This window comes from Sycon ciliatum, chromosome 5 (genome assembly GCF_964019385.1).
Source record: "Sycon ciliatum chromosome 5, ocSycCili1.1, whole genome shotgun sequence".
NCBI classification, from domain to species: Eukaryota; Metazoa; Porifera; class Calcarea; order Leucosolenida; family Sycettidae; genus Sycon; species Sycon ciliatum.
Genome location: NC_088647.1, coordinates 17,928,911 through 17,948,706, shown reverse-complemented (window position 1 = coordinate 17,948,706; position 19,796 = coordinate 17,928,911). Strand labels below are relative to the sequence as shown.

The following is a 19,796-nucleotide window of genomic DNA, read 5'->3' as shown; positions in this document are numbered from 1 at the left end:
CCGTGTATTCCTTTCTTGTTCTGTTGTGTTAACTCAGCCAAAGGAACTTGTGAACGGGCTGACCCACACCTCAAGGTGATCGAAATATAATCATGAAGAGTTGAACAGCTATAAGCCTATTGAACACAATACAATGACTATGTGTGCGCGAAACGATTTCACCTCAGTTCTTGACCTTCCGCTATCCTTGAAGACGCGCGCGTGGCGATGATTCCTTGTTCATTCCTGTCACTAAGACAGCCAATGCGATTGCATCATTTTCATCCGGCTACCATGCAGCCTCACACTCAAATTAGATTTATGGAAGCGTGGTGTGCCTGAAAAAAAAGCTTGCATGCAGAGTTTGTTCGCTGGTGGTCAAAATGTGGACTAAGGTGTAGTGTCCAATCTCATCAAAACTGTTAACCAACCCGAGCGCCGTCTCTGCACCGCTGTATCCAACGCGGTGAAACATGGCATCCGCCCGGCCCCGGACTCACATCACCTTTCAGTATCCGTGTGTGTGTGTGTGTGTGCGTGTGTGTGTGTGTGTGTGTGTGTGTGTGTGTGTGTATGTGCGTGTGGTGGATACCAGGCTAAAAATAGTGGCGGTCAATTCATCAGCCTTGCAAGCTGTTGAATGGTGTAATCCCAGCACAAGTTGCTATGTCTAACATAGCTGTTCGCTATCATCGCTCCCGCGATGGGCATGTCTGAGGTCTGAGGTATGTGCGTGTATGCATGCGCACCCTGCACCAGACCAGCTGTCGCACAACAAAGACCACAGCCTGCTCCAGGAGGTAGATTGACTCGAAATAAAGCAGAGGATGAGGAGATAGTGACTGGTAATAGGTGCAGGACAACGCCAGGTGTGTGTCAAACTGATAAACTAGTATCAGAATGATATAGGATCAGTGAAAGAGTATTAAAATGGTAAATAGAGGTGTTAACGTTAGATAAGTTACCATCAACATATTCAAGGCAACAGCAGCTAGTAGGGTTGCACAGAATACAGGTAATTGCTAGTGACACTGTCCTTTGTCCATTCAGTCCATTCAGAGCGCTGGCGCTGGCTAGATCCCGTATTTGGCGATTTTTCGTGATTTTGTGGTACACGGTGCAGTGCATGCCGCGAGACTTGGAACTTGAAAAGGGGTCCAAAAAGGTACTTCAGCTGGGGTTCGAACCCGCGCAATGTACTGTTATGCAAGTGGTGTGAACGGCCTGGATTTTCATGGTTTTCCTCCAATTCAGTGCTGGGGGGCAAAACCTGGCCGATATCCTATTCTTGTTATGGCTTGCTTTTTGGAGAGATAGACTTCAGAATCATCTTTTCATGAATGGTCAGTATTAAAGGTAAGGTACAGTGCCGCTACGAGATCAAGGACGGTCACGAACCGCCGTGGCAACACACCCTACCTGAGCGGTAAGCACTCCTGTGGTGGAAAGTGGCGGCACCCAGACATGCCCGCACTGGAGTATGTCCCGCCGCTATGAGCCAATGAATGACATCACTGGAGTATGTCCCGTCGCTATGACCCAGTGAATGACATCACTGGAGTATGTCCCGCCGCTATGAGCCAGTCAACTGCATCACTGGAGTATGTCCAGCCGCTATGAGCCAGTCAATTACATCACTGGAGTATGTCCCGCCGCCATTACCCAGCGATTGACATACACTGCCGTACGTCACGCCACTATGACCTAGTGAATGACATCACTGGAGTATGTCCTAGCTGCCGCTATGAGCCAATGAATGATATCACTGGAGTAATGTATGTCCCGTCGCTATGAGCCAATGAATGACATGCACTGCTGTACGTCGCGGCGGTCTCCCCAGCCACCGAAGGGCTTCACGTTTCGGCGCATGCGGGCCACGGGCACGATACTGGTTATGCCTGTCGGAAATTGCTTATACCGGTTGCCGTCGAGGAACTGTATGTACTCCGTGAGAGCATCAGCAGGATTACAGTTCTTCATCTTGAAGTGCACGCCGCTGTCACCATGGTCACAAAACAGAAGAGAAGAGAAACAGGCGACATACAGCAAGTGACATAGCAACTTGGGCTGTGAATATGATGACACTGTTCAATAGCCTACACCACTGAGGAATCAACCACCATTATTTCAGATTGACATTGCATGTCACAGCTGATTGGAGTGGCTTTTTCTGGCCGGAATACTCCAATTGTAGACTTTAATTTTCCACTCTTTTTAATACAGTACGCACGCACACACGCACACGCACACACACACACACACACACACACACACACACACACACACACACACACACACACACACACACACACACACACATGTTCATATATTTACATGTTCATACATACAAATCTGGCTTCGGAAATATGTTTTTCATAGCTATCAGGTTCGGCCTCATTATCTCTGTGCTGCGCCAGACTAGTCCAGTACAATCCACTATTCAACTGTCCTGAAGACCTTTCAATGCCGTGGAAACCTATTGTGCTATATCATTTATGAGACGGCATCTTGCCCCGGAGGCCTCCCTACTTCTCCACAGAGGTTATGTGCGCCCGACTCTGGTGGAAAATGCCACCTCAGCCCGGTCCTATAATATTATAGTATATACCCTTACCAAAGCTGAGCTGGAGCGTTTAGACATCTTGCAAGCTAGAGTAGCTGCGAAGCAGGAGGTCTTTGCTGAGTAAGAAAGTTTCCACCTGTCTCTGTCTTCGAGTCCCAGAAGACCGAACAAACTGAACCATGGTGTATGTTCTTCCACTCTGTGTTTCCACAAAGCAAGCATGCTATGGAACTGTTTACCGCCTGTTGCTGCATGACAGCACTGACTCACGGCACCCTTTTCGTTTGTGCTTTGCCCGATTGGGCACCCACTGTAAAGAGCACGATACAACACTTTTCCATACATGTCCGACTCATAATTATATGCCCGTTTGTTCTGCTGTTCGTAATACTAATGTTAGTAGTTCCACGAATGAGTTTGTTCATGAAAGTCATGAAAACAATTTTGAAACATGTAATGCTTCCTCTACAAGTAGGCCGTTTTCATATTCGCACACACGTACCTCCACACAAATGCATGCAAACAATGATCCCGTACACGCACCACATCATGTTGCTGTAGATTTAGCACCTCACCAGCCGTACGCTGGCCAGTCCTTTTTAGGTTCCGATTTGCATGACACTCACACGCGCTCTGTGACCCCGGCTGTTCCTTTTTTGCCTCATGCACACCAAAAGCGTGTCCAGTACACAAACGACGCGCAGATCGGCGAAAATGCAGGCCTTGCTGCAGCCAGCGCAGGGTACCAAAACGGGAGCAGGTCGATGAGCGCTCGTTCACTCACCACTTCATCAGCAACGTCTTGCAGCAGCCGGCGCTCGCTCCGCTCAATCGACGAACTCGACGCGGAAGCGGAACGTATCGCCGCGGAGGAGCTTGCAGAAGTAGAACGAAAGCTGATCCGCAAGAAGCTAGAACTCCAGAAGAAGTTGAACAGAAACCGGTCAAGCGGCAGCAGTAATGCCAGCGTCCGATCAAGTTCGTCCCGTCGATCACGGGAGACCGGCAACGGATCCGAGCTGACATGCGCAGATCGCATTAGCCTAGCTGAGCGCGCACAGCGCGCCGAGCGCGCGGAGAGAAACATGGGAGCAGCGCTTGAGGAAGCCAATGGTCAAATCCAGGATCTGTTACTGGACCACCAAGTCCAAGGTGAGCGGGCTTCAGGGAACGAGCCCAATGGCACACGTCCTACCCCTACAAGTGCAAGGCAGTCACACCCCATGAATCTCACCACCCACCATTTCATGGCAAGGCAGTCCACTGCCAAGGACTTGCCTCAGTTCTCTGGACATGCTGACGAGTGGCCAGCATTCATCTTCGCCCTGGAGCACACGACCAGAGAGTGCGGATTCTCGAACGGGGAGAACCTTGGACGACTGCAAAAGGCGCTGCGCGGAAAGGCAAAGGAAGCTGTACAGGGGATGATGACTCTCCCCGACAATGTAGGGGAGGTCATCTCCATCTTGAGGATGAGGTTCGGCCGCCCGGACCAGATTGTCCAGAATCTCATTCTGAAGACGAAATCACAGAGAGGCATGAAGTCGGAGGAGGCCATCGAGGTACTGATTGAAATCAGCGCCCTGTGCCGCAACCTTGTGGCCACTATGCGAAGCACAAAGTGCACCGGCCATCTCTACAACCCTCAATTGGTCAAGGAGCTAGTTGGCAAGCTGTCTGGGGGGCTTCGGATCCAGTGGGGAGAGTACGTGCTTAAAACCGGCACAGACCCGCACCTGGACACCTTCTCTGCCTGGCTTCAACAGAGGGCCAAGGCTGCATGCCTAGTCGCTCAGCCGAGCCCATGTGACGTCACTCATGCCACTCCACGCACAGGCCAAACGTTCACAGTCGTGGAGGCCACCGCCGGTAAGCCACATTGCCTATTCTGCAGCAAAGCTGGGCACACCACAAGTAGCTGCCGTCAGCTAGCCGCGGAGCCACTTAACGCCCGTCGGCAGTTCGTTAGTGACAGACGGCTGTGCTTCCGCTGCCTTGGCGAAGGCCACCTGGCGAGGGTATGCGAGGAGAAGGCCTGCTCGTGTGGCAAACCCCACCATCCGCTACTACACCGCGATGGCCGCGGAAGTGTAGCACCGCTAGGACGCATGTCAGAGACGACATACACCTCGGCAACCCACGTGTCGGAACACAGTGGAAGGGTGCTGCTGAGGGTGATTCCGGTCACGGTGCGAAACGGAGACATAGCGGCTGATACATACGCACTCCTGGACGAAGGCTCAACAGTGTCCTTGATTGAAAGCGAACTGGCGGAGGAACTTGGACTTGCAGGACCAACGCGGCCCCTGAGGCTGTCATGGACGGATGGCAAGCAGCACCAGGAGTCCAGCTCCAAGGTAGTAACATTCAGCGTAGCTGGCAGGCAGAGACAGGACAGCTTCACCTTGACAAACGTCCACACTCATGCCAAGTTCAACCTGCCAACACAATCAATCAACCCTCAACGGCTGAAAAACTGCCCCCACCTGGAGGGACTTGAACTACCAACGCTGTCTTGCGCCAAGCCCAGACTCCTAATCGGACAGGATAATTACAGCCTGATCGCACCACGGGTGATCGCGGAGGGCCCTCCAAACGCACCCGTAGCTACACAGACCAAGCTAGGGTGGGTTGTTCATGGCAAAACGATCGCCGACCGCTGCAGAATCGATGAAGGCGTGGTCCTCTCCACCTGGGGTCTCGACAGCGACCTCCATGACCTGGTCCAGCAGTCGTTCGCCCTAGACTCCCTCGGGGTCAAGCCTGCGAAAATCCGCAGCAAGGCTGACGACCGCGCACTCCAGCTGCTAGACACTCTCACCACGCGTACCGGACGCCGGTGGCAAACGGGGCTTCTCTGGCGGGAGGACAACATCACCCTTCCACGGAGCAAGGCAACGGCTGCCCAGCGTCTCGAGCAGCTGGAGAGGCGCCTGCGGAAGGATGACACGCTTGCACAAGGCTACCAGAGCAAGATCGACAGCTATTTGGAACAGGGGTATGCCCGGAAGCTGTCACCTGAGGAGGCCACCCACCAGCCAGAGCGGACATGGTACCTGCCACACTTTGCTGTGTACAACAAAGAGAAGGGCAAGGTGCGACTGGTGTTTGACGCCGCGGCAAAGTCGCATGGAAAGTCTCTAAACGACTTCCTCCTCACCGGCCCCGACCTCCTGACGCCGATCACACAAGTTCTGTACAACTTCCGACTGTATGAGGTTGCCTTTGGTGCAGACATCAAGGAGATGTTCCACCAGGTGAAGATGCGTCCCGAAGACCGTCATGCACAACGCTTCCTCTGGCGCGACATGGATGCAAGCAGACCAGCTGATGTGTACCAGATGGACGTGATGACGTTCGGTGCAGTCTGCTCACCAACCGCCGCCCAGTTTGCGAAGAACATCAATGCGCACGACTTGGCTTCCGGAGATGCGCGAACCGTGACAGCCATAGAAGAGTGCCACTATGTCGACGACTATTTCGACAGCACCCCAACAACCGAGGAAGCTGTAGCACTGACTCGCAAGGTGATGGACGTCCACGAGGGGGGAGGGTTTGTGATCCGTAACTGGGTGAGCAACTCTCCGACGGTCCTCGAGAGCCTTCCATCAGATCTGAGGTCACCAAGAATCGTGAACGTCCACAGCCACGACCTCCCCATCGAGAAGACCCTGGGCCTCCGATGGGACCCTGCGAAGGACACTCTTGGCTTCTCCTGCGGCACGAAGCCAGATCCAAAGGCACCAGTCACGAAGCGAAGCGTCCTGCGACACACAATGTCGGTATTCGACCCACTCGGCCTGGTGTCCTGCCACTCCATCATCGCACGCATGCTTCTCCAAGACGTGTGGAGAGCTGGCATAGGCTGGGATGATGAACTCCCTGCATCTCTTGCACTGAGATGGACAGATTGGGCTGCAGAGCTAGATCAGGTGGCCACCGTAGAAGTGCCACGGTGCTACACACCGTTGATTGCAGTCGCTACAGACATCCAGCTGCACGTGTTCGCTGACGCAAGCGAGAAAGCATACGGCGCCGCTGCGTACTTGAGAGTAGCGAACCACGGTACTCAGCTGGCAGTGTCCCTAGTTGCAGCGAAGGCACGCGTTGCTCCACTGAAACCGGCCTCGATACCCCGTCTGGAACTCCAGGCTGCGGTCCTCGCCTCGCGCCTATCCTGTACCGTACGGGAGCAGCTGCGTATTTCAATTCCACGGGTCATATTCTGGACAGACTCCAGAACGGTGCTGTTGTGGATACGCTCGGACGCCCGGCAATTCAAACCATTTGTGGCCCACCGGATCGCGGAAATAACAGACACAACAGAAGTAGATCAGTGGCACTGGGTACCGACAAGACTGAACCCAGCCGACGACCTCTCCAGAGGCATCTCTGCCCAGCGCTTGCAGCCGGACGATCGCTGGTTTGGCGGCCCGGACTATTTGAGGCAAGGCGAAGCAGACTGGCCCGCCGAGGAGACTCGTACGCCGGACCCGGATGATCTCGAGCTGAAGCGTGCGTTCAGTGGCGTCCACGCAGCAGCCGGAGACAGCTCAGAGCCACCCAGCCTGAAGGCAGCACTACCAGAGATCGAGCGCTTCTCAAGCTGGTGTCGCCTGGTAAGAGCAACCGCCTGGGTGCTACGCTTCACTCGCCACCTGAGACACGGAGGAAGAGACACTGCCAAGCCGTCGCTGACAGTCCCCGAGCTACGAGCCGCGGAGAGTCTTTGGTGGAAAGCTGCACAAGCGGAAGGCTTCCCAGAAGAACTCGCTGCGCTCCGCAATGGCAAGCCAGTCAACAAGGACAGCCGCCTGGTCCAGATGACACCCTTCATCGACGACAATGGCATCATGCGCTCTGACAGCCGCGTACGGAACGCAAAGGTTGAAAACAAGAACCTGCGCCAACCTGTCTTGCTCCCGCCGAAGCACGCCTTCACTAGGCTGCTCATACAGCAACACCATGTCTGGTCGTTACATCAAGGACAGGATCGCGTAGTGAACGAGCTGCGTCAGAAGTACTGGGTGCCCGGTATCCGCACAGCGGTAAGAAGCACCTGGAGCGAGTGCCAGCATTGCAAGAATCTCCGTGCCAAGCCGCAGCCACCAATCATGTCGGCCCTGCCAGAGTGCCGCACTGACGCCTTTCAGCGACCCTTCACACGGACAGGACTGGACTACTTCGGCCCGCTGTCTGTCACTGTTGGGCGCAGACATGAGAAGCGGTACGGCGCTCTCTTCACTTGTCTCGCCACCCGAGCCGTTCACGTGGAGCTGGCGCACGACCTGTCCACAGACTCAACGCTAATGGCCATCCGGCGATTCATCAGCAGGCGAGGCTGTCCACTGGTGATCCACTCAGACAACGGAACCAACTTCAAAGGCGCCGCCAAAGAGCTCCGCCAGGCCATTCGTGAGCTGAATGAAGCTCGCATCCAGGACCAGCTTTCTCATGACGGCATTACATGGTCGTTCAACCCGCCGGCGGCACCCCACATGGGCGGAGCCTGGGAGCGGCTCGTTGGATCCATCAAGACCGCACTTCACGCCATCCTCAAAGAGCGCCATCCCAAGGAGGAGACCCTCCTGACCGCACTGGCAGAAGCAGAGGCACTCGTGAACAGTCGACCTCTCACACATGTCAGTCTGGATGCCGCCGATGACGAGGCCTTGACTCCGAACCACTTCCTGATCGGTTCCTCGTGTGCCATTCTTCAAGGAATCGCGCAGGCAGGAGATGTCTCGCTGCGGCGCCAATGGCGCGTTGCGCAAGCCCTTGCAGATATGTTCTGGCGCCGTTGGGTTCGCGAGTACCTTCCAACTCTCGCTCGCCGCACAAAGTGGAACCGCCAAACGAAGCAGCTCGTCGTAAACGACATTGTCATTATCGCGGATGACAACGCACCACGGGGTTCCTGGCCCAAAGGTGTCGTCTCAGCTGTCCATCCAGGCCGCGATGGTGTTGTCCGTGTTGTCGACGTCAAGACCGCATCAGGTAGCGTTTTTCGCCGACCCGCCGCGAAAATTTGTGTACTGGACGTGCGGTCGTAGAGCTGTCATGCCTCCCGCACTTCTGAGCTGCAGCTAGCTGCGCTGTTTTTTTTCTCTTTTTTTTCTTGTTTTCCTTTTTTCTTGTTTCGTGCGTCCATGGACCGTCCACCCTTATTTCTACTCGAATAACACGATGGTTGCTAGGTTTTAATACAGTCTTCTTCGCTTTTCTTCTGTTCTTTTTTGCATGTTTATGTTAACTCTCCCACGGTTCGTAGCCAGGGGGGAGAATGTTGCTGCATGACAGCACTGACTCACGGCCCCCTTTTCGTTTGTGCTTTGCCCGATTGGGCACCCACTGTAAAGAGCACGATACAACACTTTTCCATACATGTCCGACTCACTTTGCACACTATTTTTCCTATAATCACACAACTCCCGAGAACAGGGACAGATTAATAAAGAACACCTTCTAACCAACAAGAGAATTAGGAGCTTGTGTCTGTGACGAGGGTTGTGCCTAGGGGCACTAGGATCTCACGAAAACACCGCCACTTCTCTCAATTCTATAACCTGTCTCCCAGGATTCAAATATTCCCTTTTCCAACATTTTCGCATTACACTCACTACACGGATGGCATACCAACCCCATGACTTTCGCCATTGCTGTGCCTGCTTCCTTTCCTTGTTGCCTTTGATAAACCCTTGCTTTATTGAGTTTATTTTTCCCGAACACATGCCATTTCATCGAGTAGGAGATCCCCTGGACAGGCCTAGAGCCGTTGGGTAATCCTCTAAATACACCGAAGTACAGTGAAACCTCCGGGTTAGGAAGAACCGACTGATAAGACAAAAGTTTGCCTAAGAAGAACTAGCATTCGTAACTGTATTGGATAAAACCCTGCGTATTCACTGGGTAAAGCATGTGGATAAGAAGAACGCCCGTTATTGCGAACAAATCTCATCGGTCCCTGGATGTTCGTCCTAAAGAGGTTAGACTGTACAGTGAATACAACATACAAACACACGTACAAACACACGTACAAACACACGTACAAACACACGTACAAACACACGTACAAACACACATACAAACACACGTACAAACACACGTACAAACACACGTACAAACACATGTACAAACACACGTACAAACACACGTACAAACACACGTACAAACACACGTACCACATGCCAAAGTGATAGACTCTGGGCGCGAGCGCGGCCATGACCTCGAAGGGCGTGTTCCGACACGACTTGCCAAGATGGAACAGTGTCCAATCCCAGTTGTAATCGTCATATGTACAAAACACCTGTCAGCACAAAGAAAGCCCAAACAGGTAGCTGTATGAAGCAAAGACGGCAAATGTCAACAATACCAAAACCAGTACAACTAAAATAAACCCCCAAAAAGCGATTGTCCAACTTTCCACATACAAAGTCAATGCAGAATAGCACAGAATAGCCGTAAAACGTTCAGGAAAAGATGACACACGAATGCCATCCATGAAAAGTTGAAAACCTACGCAACCTACACAAATAGGTGCAGCCCCCCTGGTGTGATATTGTATGTACTTCAGAGGACATGGATCAATTGTATCACATTATTCATACAATTGGCACGCTCATTTAGCTAACGCTAATATGTAGTCTGTAGCGCTAATACGTGTATGTAGTCTGTACATAAGGCACTTTCCTTATGTACGTTGATTCATTCTATCCAAGTTCGTGGAACATAACATGGCGCAGTGACCCGAACCAACTTGCTATTGCAGCAATGGACGCGGAAGGTGGAGAAGCAACCAATATGGACGGCGACTTGGAACACAGCGAAGGTGAACCAGTTTCAAGGCAGGACCACACCCTCGCCCGATTGGCGCACCTGATCGCTGATCAAGCACAGCAGGCTTCTGCCCGGGATGACCGAATGGTGGCGCTGCTAGACGCTGCGCTGAGCCAGGGTGCAAGAGAACCCCAGAGGGCAAGTCAGCCCACAAAGCAGACCTCCATCAATGTTGAACGCCCAAGCTTTACAAGGCTTGTGACTTCACAGTTGGAGAGTTCTGCTCTACTTGCACACGTAGCCTCCGTCGATGTGGCCAATGCTGGTCGAGCGTCCAGAGGAGAGGCCAGGAGACATTGCGCGACAGGCTTGTGGTTGGCATTCGTGATGACGACACGAGGCATAGGCTTCTGTCCACCCCAGCCCAACGCAAACTCATCGTAAAGAACCTATTACGGGTACGGATATGAGTAGGAATCACAGCACAGGTGGAAGGAGAAAAAAACTGTGCACACAACTCTTTCCATACCTGTGCACAACTCTTCACAGTGGTCCAGACCGTCCTCTTGAAGGCGAAACCCATGTTGTAAACCGCAGAATTCCACATGCCTGCCTCGAACTGACAACATAGAAAGGAGGAACACATTTCGTAAATGACCATTATGTTGAGACGCACATACACACCATATACACACACACGTGTACGTGTACTTACACACACACGTACATGCATACGCACACACACATATATACCCCCCCCCCCCCCACACACACACACATATATATACCCACACACACACACATAATATACCCACACATATATACCCACACCCACACACACACACACACATAATATACCCCCCCCCCCCACACACACACACACAGCATGCACAAGCGTTGCCCCTCACCTGCGAGAAGTCTCCATTGCTGATCTTACTGAAGCGGACCCGGTCTCCCTTGCCCAATTTCTTCCGTTGCCTGCCTAAAGAGAAGAAGTCTACGTTCCTCTTATCCCTGAAAGATACCGGTACACAGATTGTGACAACATGAGAACAAACCAAGGGAATTCAGTGAAAACTGAAACGTTATGTGAAGTTATTAGTTTATGGCGCTGCCCAGGTGCATGCACCAGTACTATGCTGCAGGCTCTGCTTCCGCCGCTCTTTGACAATGCACTTTACACATGCTAATTATTCCATATTCAACACATTGCACGCACGTCGCTAACAGGGTGGATCAACGGTACTTAAGACCGTTTTGTTGACACCCCCCCCCCCACACACACACAGATTGCTAGGTTAGTACTGATCAGAGTGTTAGTCCCCACGGCCCAGTGCTACAATTGGAGGGCAAATTCCATATATGGGAGGCAGCTTGCACCTATTTCTCATAATATGGAAGACAGCAGCCAATCAGCGACCTTCCTCTGCCATAAATCTCTGATTCGAATATCCTTGCTCCTTTCTTTCAAAAGAAAATTCTGAAAGAAAGGAACACGCAAATTCAAATCCACACCCACCATATTCCCAACATTTTCCCTTGCCAAGCAGCCACGGTGGTACCTATCCTAAAATCGGTCAAAATGGAGATCTTGAATATAAACCCTTTCCGTATAAAGGCATGCAAAATAATTATGTACTATAGACCTCGCACGGTGGGCAATACACACTCGATATCTGCCTTCACGGCCGTTTGGGCAGATGCCGGACTTCACATGACTATCGTTGTGTGTCAGTTATCCGTTACCCTCGGGACTTGATGCTGTTAGATGTATGAATACTTAAGATAACTGCAGCTGCATAATAATAATAATGCATCTTGTGTTCACACACACAAAAGGACAGTAGAGCCTGATGTTGATGCTCTGTTACTAGCAGTATCCGGAGACAGCCATCGTGCTTATCTATACAGACTGACTTGTACGTGGCGTTGCATAACGACAACGTTCATGCAGGCCCGGTGGAACCGGTCCGGTTGGTCAGGCCATGGCCGGACCAACTTTTTGGCCACCAGCGTGTGTCCTCTGCTACGGTACACCCTCCATATCATACGCACCGTATGAAAGGCTACGGAATGGCCTGGCCAATCAAAACTGCTTCCGCCGCTTCTGTCATGGTGCTCACCGTCCACATTTACTTGAAGTAGGACCGTAAACAGCACTTCAAGTAAGTAAATACAGAGTGTATGAGCTGTTGGTACCCTGTTGGAAAACCGACATGCCAGTTAATTAATTAACCGACAAGCAACATTCAAATATACCATCTAATGTATACACATCATCGCGTTACAGAGAAAGTTTTCTTACTCAATGCTGGACTTCTCCATCAGGTTGAGAACATGCAGGAAGTCGGGAGCGAGATAGTGGTCTTCTTCGACGAACAGTTTGAAGCCGGTGTGATTGTGCAGTGCGGGAATCCGATCAAACACAAACGCACACTGCAGCAGGAAAATAGCGCACATTGACAGCGACACATTGGCATGGAAGTCAGCTCTGGCATGGGATTCCCTCATGACTGTACCCGGTTTTACAACAACACATCTTCTAAGTACAGCAAAACCTGCGCTAACCGGACACCATTGTGGCAGCGGAAACTGTCCTGATATAACACGATTCCGCTTGATCTAGGGATGCGCGTTCGATCCACAGCACTTCGGCGCATAGAAATTTATCCGGTCAACACAGGATTCCGCTTGGTACCGGGTCCGGCAAACACAAGGTACAGCCATGCCAAGATGCAGATGGCAGATGCATTGCTCAAGGTGTGCTGCACAGGCAAGCTTCTGTAGCGAGCACAAGACTATGATCGGATTGTTTGTTTACCTTCCACCACCAGTGATGCTTAGTGGCCGTGATGCCAGCATCCCGGTAGTGACCGTACGAATCAGGGTTGCCCGCATTCCCGCAGCCAGCCACCTCAGCCCTAACACAGGCAGGCACGCGGACATACAGATAAACGAACAGCACACGCACACACATACACACACACACAAACACACATATACACACACACGCGCGCGCACACACACACACACACTACGTACTCAGTCATGCACCTGTGCACTAGCTGTAAGCGATCAGCAGGACAGAGAAAGAACGGGAAAAGGAAGGTTTCCACTCCCTCAAAACCGATGAAAAGGAATACTAGCGATTGCATTCTACCGTTAAAACACTGACCCAGAAACCCATGCACAATAGCATTGATTAGAAGCACCCAGCTTTTCCAAACATGCCATCAGCAACTTCAATTTCTACAAGTTGGACTGCCATCATCATCTCACAACAACAACAACAACAACAACAACAACAACAACAACAACAACAACAACAACAACGACGACCACGACGACAGCAGCAGCAGCAGCACAACCATAGACATAAGCAAAGAACATACTCTTGTCTAGATAAGGACGGCTTGCAATCATGCGGATCAGTGCCGGGAAACTCTCGTGGATGCAGCTGAATCGAATGGGGGAAGTAGATAGGTAACACCTGTACAAAGAATGCAGCACATATACCCTCACTCACACTTTAGAAAAACTCTGCAGGAATTTGGGCTTAATGACGCAGTGCTGGGTATCTGGCATGCCAAGAAACAGATACAAACAAAGATCTGGGTGTAGCGGCATTACAATTTTTTAAGGAGTTTGGTCGGCGCGAATCTTGCTTAACAACTAGTGTCAAGTCAGTACACCCCGAGTGGCAGCTGTGGCATTGTCAGCCATTGTCCCTACTCCCACCGCTTTAGGAGCTGCATCTGCGCCGTGATTCTTGAGGGTGGTGGCATTCCTACGGATGCGAAAAACTAGGTCTTTAGCCGAGTCTCTTGCGAACCGTGAATTTTTACCATACACATCCACCAACCAGAACGGATTTAACAAGCTGTTGAATGTGTTCTTAGAGTTCACTAAGGAACTAAGCACTAAGCAGTGTCGTCTTTGCTTTGTGCAGTACTGGACACCACGCACATGCTTCGCATCAGAACAGTGGCCCGCCCTGAGGATGGGCCATGCCTGAAACTGGTGACTGTTGCAGAAGTTTTTCGCAGCAAAGAGACAACATTCTGGGCCAAGGCCATGCTTGCTATCAAAGCGCCCAAAACATGTTGTGTACGAAATGTATCACTACCGTTAACCACGCGAATAGCAACCTCAGATACAGGCACAACAACAGCTCATGAATAACAACACTATCTTCAGACTGAGTACCAATTGACTGCATACTCTAAACCTGGTGAATAACGACAGCTCACAAATAACAACATTTTTAATGGTTGACTATCACTGTATCCAGGAGTCTAGTAACTTACCCTGCAGAAGGTGATATTGCCAATGATGTTTTCCAGGCCTGGCGTAATGTAGTCCATGCTGACAATGAGTAGACTGGACTCCACGCCACGCGCCTTCGCCAGCCCCGACAGGAACAGCTCCAGCTCACGCACGCGCCGGTGCACCTGGACGACAATCACGACGTCGCTCGGCGACACGGCGCCGAACTTGGCCTCGTTCAGGATGACCAAGCGGCGGTTACGCTCCGAGACGCGCTGCTTGTATAGTGCAATGACTGCATCATCCAGTGCCTCACCGGCGAGTACCTGTGGGATGTCAGCACTTGGGCCTCTGGCCACAGAGCCAGGCGGAAAGTTACTTTCTCGAAATAGGTCTTTTGCACTGGACGCATGACTACTGGCTGACGTCATTGACAGGTGATCGGGGTGGGGCTGAATCGCCGGAAACTCAGCTTTCACGTACACAGATGACTCGATGTCCGGGCGTGGGGAGAAGCCCACCATCAGCAGAAAGCCGACAACCTGTGTTGCCAGCATGGACACCAGCACAAGCCGCCATGACGACTTCGTCAATACGGGGCAGCGACCGTGCATGGTCCGGTCCGTCACGCGTCAGTAGTCCGAGCACGGCAGCGGCATTGCCAAGCGCGGCACGCAGTTCTTTCCGGTCTCCACAGCAACAAAGCAAGTGGCAACGGCCGCTCTCAGTTTCCCGTCACTTCTAACGCGTTGACATACTGGGCCTTGTTCTGACCAGTGTCTCTACACTAAACGTCACAACCACATACACACACACACACACACACACACACACACACACACACCGCACACACACACACGCACACACAAATACATACATACACTCAGATGCTTATTATTTTTATTTAATATGAATGAAAAGTCTTGGCTGCAGCACTGTAGCTGACAACCATTGGGCGTGTCAGTAGCACTATACTGACCAAGACATTACAAAGGCACGGTGCGTTCAGGACCTCTCTACTCACTGTATTAGCAGCGAGAAACACTGTTTTCCAAGGCGATTTGGGCTTAGCTGCAACTCACTCAAAAGCAGTTGAGTTTCTGTGTGTCAGCTGAAGACAGCCTGTCCCTCGGTCAGGAAAATCCCAATATGAACCCAATATCGGGTAGGCAGACAACTTGCTTCAGGAGACGACGGGAAGTATATAATAATATTATTATTATTGTTTGTACACGAAATCAACACAATTACAAGTCGACTAGTCATGGCAAGCCAAACTTCAGCTTCAAAAATGAAAAATGATGTAATTACGTAACACAACAAATAATTATTTGCGTCACATTATGACTCACATACAGCGTACATGCGTGTACGGAGCGGCGCACCGCGTAGGTCTACTCTACGGTGCCGGTGTACCCGCGGGGCACGGCGCGATGGGGCTTCCCCCGGCGCATTTGTACTACACTCATGCTAGCATGATATGTTTTCGATTTCGACCAGGGAGTCGTATTTTACGACTCCCTGATTTCGACAGCATAATGTTTACAACAAGGCGCGAGGCCGAGGACGCACAGCAGGTGACAGTACGAGTACAGTCCTGACTACAACCAAGACAGAGTCCATGGGGGTTATGAACTCTTGCTACAACCATAACCCGGTTGGCAGAGAAAGACAAAAAATAACAATAACAATACAATAACTAAAAAATCATTGACATACATGGATCCTACAGCCGCGGCAACACAACAACGTGCAACGTCAACAACAACACCACCAGCACTAACGACAACAATAACACATCAGCAAAAAAGATCAAATTCCAAATTCAATCACCCCCTAGAATATAGAGTGTCCCTACCGGGCTTTTCCCCATACGGTTCAAATGGTCGCAAGACTGGATTATGGTTGTAGTCAGGAGCACTGTGCGTCCTCGCCTTGTAGCATGCTGTCGAAATTGAAAACATGTTAAAAACTATCAAAGCAAGGCTTCTATATATGTGCACATATAGAACATGTACTCCCAGATCCCTGGTGGATGCCAGGAGTTGTCAGACATTCTTTTATCGGCTCCCTGACAACCACTACCCACAATATGCTCATACAAACACAGAGACATTTGTACTCTCCCACGCGTGCACGCACACCCAGACTCAGACTCAGACATGCCCATCGCGAAAGCGATGATAGCGAACAGCTATGTTACACATAGCAACTTGTGCTGGGATTACACCATTCAACAGCTTGCAAGGCTGATGAATTGACCACCACTAATTTACACACACCACACGGCACACCTGTCCTGTCGAGCCACTGCCACAAGGGTAACATGGGCCCCGGAGGGGCAACGGAGAGAGAAGAAGACACACACACCACACACACACACACACACACACACAAACACATACGCAAACACAGCAACTTATCTTTTTCCTTCGGAAGTTTAGGAAGGGCTGCGACTACACGTTTCTATTGTAGATGCGTACACTGTCACATAATATTATCATGAAAGAAATCCAGGCTGTCTATCAGTGACCCATGGGATCACACTCCCTAGACTAGGTAAGATGTGGTAAAACGTGAGGTATGTTGCTACATTGTAGCTTACCTAAAGTGAGATGACCGAGCATTATTCTGGCCCAAAAACTAAATTGGCGCAACTCGGAGAAAGGGGTAAAAAGATAATTGAAGGATATCACACCACTTGTCCGCTTCCGTCTGGATAGCAGCCATAGTCAAGTCATGCAGTCATAGTATTGAATGTCCAGCACTCAAGGGCGGTCTAAAAAAAACTACATGCAGGGGCTTTGTCGCACAAGTGTGTGCCCCAACATTGCCAGCTATCTCTGTGAGCTCCAGCAATATAATAGGCACTGGTCGTAAAGTGTTTGAGATTTGAAAAGGCTGCTCGGAGGTTTGAAATATCTTCTCCGTGGTGATGGAATTCCGATAACATTTTACTTGTCCTTCTTCTGACAGCGATAGTTCAAATCTTTACGCCATACTGAGGCCCGGTCTTTCGTGTAGCATTTCACCTTATAGTTCCGGCCATTGTACATATGAATAGTCAGCACAAACGCGTCCGTCTCTGGACCGGTGACGTTCTTGATCTCATCAGTACGTATTGACAACACCAACAGCCCTTGAGTTTTGGCAAGAGTCTGGCGCGGATCGTCCGAGTAGAACAGGATGGCCTGATCGGTCAGCTCAACCCACCTCCGCTTCCAGCGGCCTAGTACCAGGCTAGGCGACTCCAGCCAGTCACAGCGGCTGTTCAGCGGCTCCTTACCTCCTTCAGCCATCAGCCATTAGAAGAATAGATCCATGGCTTACTTCATTGCTTGCCAGTTCAAATAATTGAAGAAACAATTATTGTTCAGTTATTTTTTTGTGCAGAGACTTCTTCATGAATTCCTTGTAACCAGGGAGATCATCGAGCCAGCAAAGCATGACATGACGTGACGTCAACTAGTACAATGCGGTCCAAAACAGGCACCGTTTGTACCGTATTTTAATGTGTATCAAACAACAGTCCGTTGTTTGAACGAAAACTATTGCTAATGCGGACAATGGTATCATAGTTTATCACTTTATGTTCGCTTGGTGGTATAAACGTAAAGAAGTAAAGTGACTTATAAGTAGTTGATGACATTGTGCTCGCAGGTCGCATGCGCGAAGAATAGTAACTGTTGCTGGTTCGCAACCTGGCTTGATCGGGCCTTGCTGCAATTATTTCCTTTTCTAGTGTATGCGAGGAGACGACTTCACGAGTGTGAACTGCCCTTCTGCAACGTGGAAACACAGAAGTGTTCATTCTGATACTCACGGCACAGAGAGTCATGGCCAAACTTGGAGCGTGTCTATATCTTCTGGCAGGCTGCATCACATTTGTGACCTGCCACTCGCCGGAGTCCAAACTCGCCATCTTGCAGGGAGAAGATGATGAGGGTTTTAATGCTTACCGCGTGGAAGATGGTCAGCTGGTTCAGCAAACGCATGGCGAAAGTGCGTGGGGTCCCGTACCGAGATGTCCAGGTGGTAGGATTGTATCGAATCCGGTAGCTCAGAGCAGTGATCGCTTTGGTTTGGTATTCGTTTTGGCTGAGAATGGCCAAGTTTATCATGGCGTGGATGTCGGTCAGGGTGTGTCCAAGTGGACACAAGTATCGGCTAGTGTTATGCTGCCGCGCGATGACAACGGCACGGCCGACATAGACTCACTCACAGTGGTCCGCAACAACGACACCATGCTTGTGTTTGTCAAGACGATCGAGACACAGCCACGCCTGTACTGGTCATTCGCCAACGCCACTTCGACCAAAGCTGCGTTCTCCAAGTGGACACTGATCAAGAAAGGCGAAGCACTGCAAAGTGCTGCCGCTGCAGCTGTCAACTACTTCACACATTACGTGGAGGTGGTGGCCATAATGACCAACGGTAAAGTCTACCACACGTGGCAGACTGGCGTTGCCGAGTTTCACGACTGGGATGAGTTTGGCACTGCCTTTTGGAGTCACATGCCTGACCCGAATGCCGCACCGGTGCTCCGTGCCAATAGCGGCAAATCCATCTTCAATGGGCGCCTGGAGCTGTTCCTGTACGGCAAAGACGGCTACATCCACCACCTCAAGCAGACGACCTGCGACCGTGTGATGAACCCATGGAGCGAATGTACCTGGGGTCTCTATGAGCGCCTTGTGGATCAAGTTGTGCCCACGCCGCTCGTTGCTCGTTCCCCTCTCATCGCTGGCAGCAATGCTCACGGTGGCATTGAGCTGTTCACTGTCGATAAGTCATTCGCCTTCTGGCACATTTATCAAATCGAGGAGGGCAAGAGGTTCAACACCTGGTCTCAGATCAAGGCTGCTGACGCTCAGTTTGCGCCCACCATCTACCAGGATCAGACTGGCTATTGGGTTGGCTATCTTCTGGACAGTGGCATGAAGGTCCACCGTGTGGTGGAGGAGCGCACTATGAAGCTCACCCCAGCCGGTACCCGCTTGCTGTCCACTACCAACATCACTGTCTCCTGGACTGTGCCCGTCGACGAGGCCACCAACAACGACTGGATTGGAATCTACAGGGCGGGTGACCCTAATGAGAACTACCTTGACTTTGCATACGTGCAGGGCTTTCAGAACCCGCTACCCAACCCAGTGCCAGTAGGCAGAATTGCACACCGCTCAGTTCTGGATGACAACGTGTATGAGTACCG

General features: G+C 51.1%; 1 protein-coding gene across 2 annotated transcripts; it reads right to left on the bottom strand.

Annotated features, from left to right (window-relative positions):
• Positions 1-64: 64 nt before the first annotated feature.
• Positions 65-15,833, bottom strand: LOC135817905 (alpha-1,6-mannosyl-glycoprotein 2-beta-N-acetylglucosaminyltransferase-like). Of its 2 annotated transcripts, none has more exons than XM_065331198.1 (9): positions 15,609-15,833; positions 14,626-15,371; positions 13,711-13,808; positions 13,140-13,239; positions 12,624-12,754; positions 11,227-11,332; positions 10,848-10,937; positions 9,724-9,848; positions 65-1,975 (listed from the first exon to the last, which is right to left on the bottom strand). In XM_065331198.1, exons 2-9 carry the CDS (start codon positions 15,196-15,198, stop codon positions 1,768-1,770), a joined length of 1,431 nt encoding a protein of 476 aa, XP_065187270.1. In that variant the 5' UTR covers positions 15,199-15,371; positions 15,609-15,833; the 3' UTR covers positions 65-1,767. The 2 variants fall into 2 exon arrangements, with proteins under 2 accessions (XP_065187270.1, XP_065187271.1); XM_065331199.1 differs by having other exon boundaries at positions 15,667-15,833.
• Between the last annotated feature and the right edge of the window lie 3,963 nt (positions 15,834-19,796).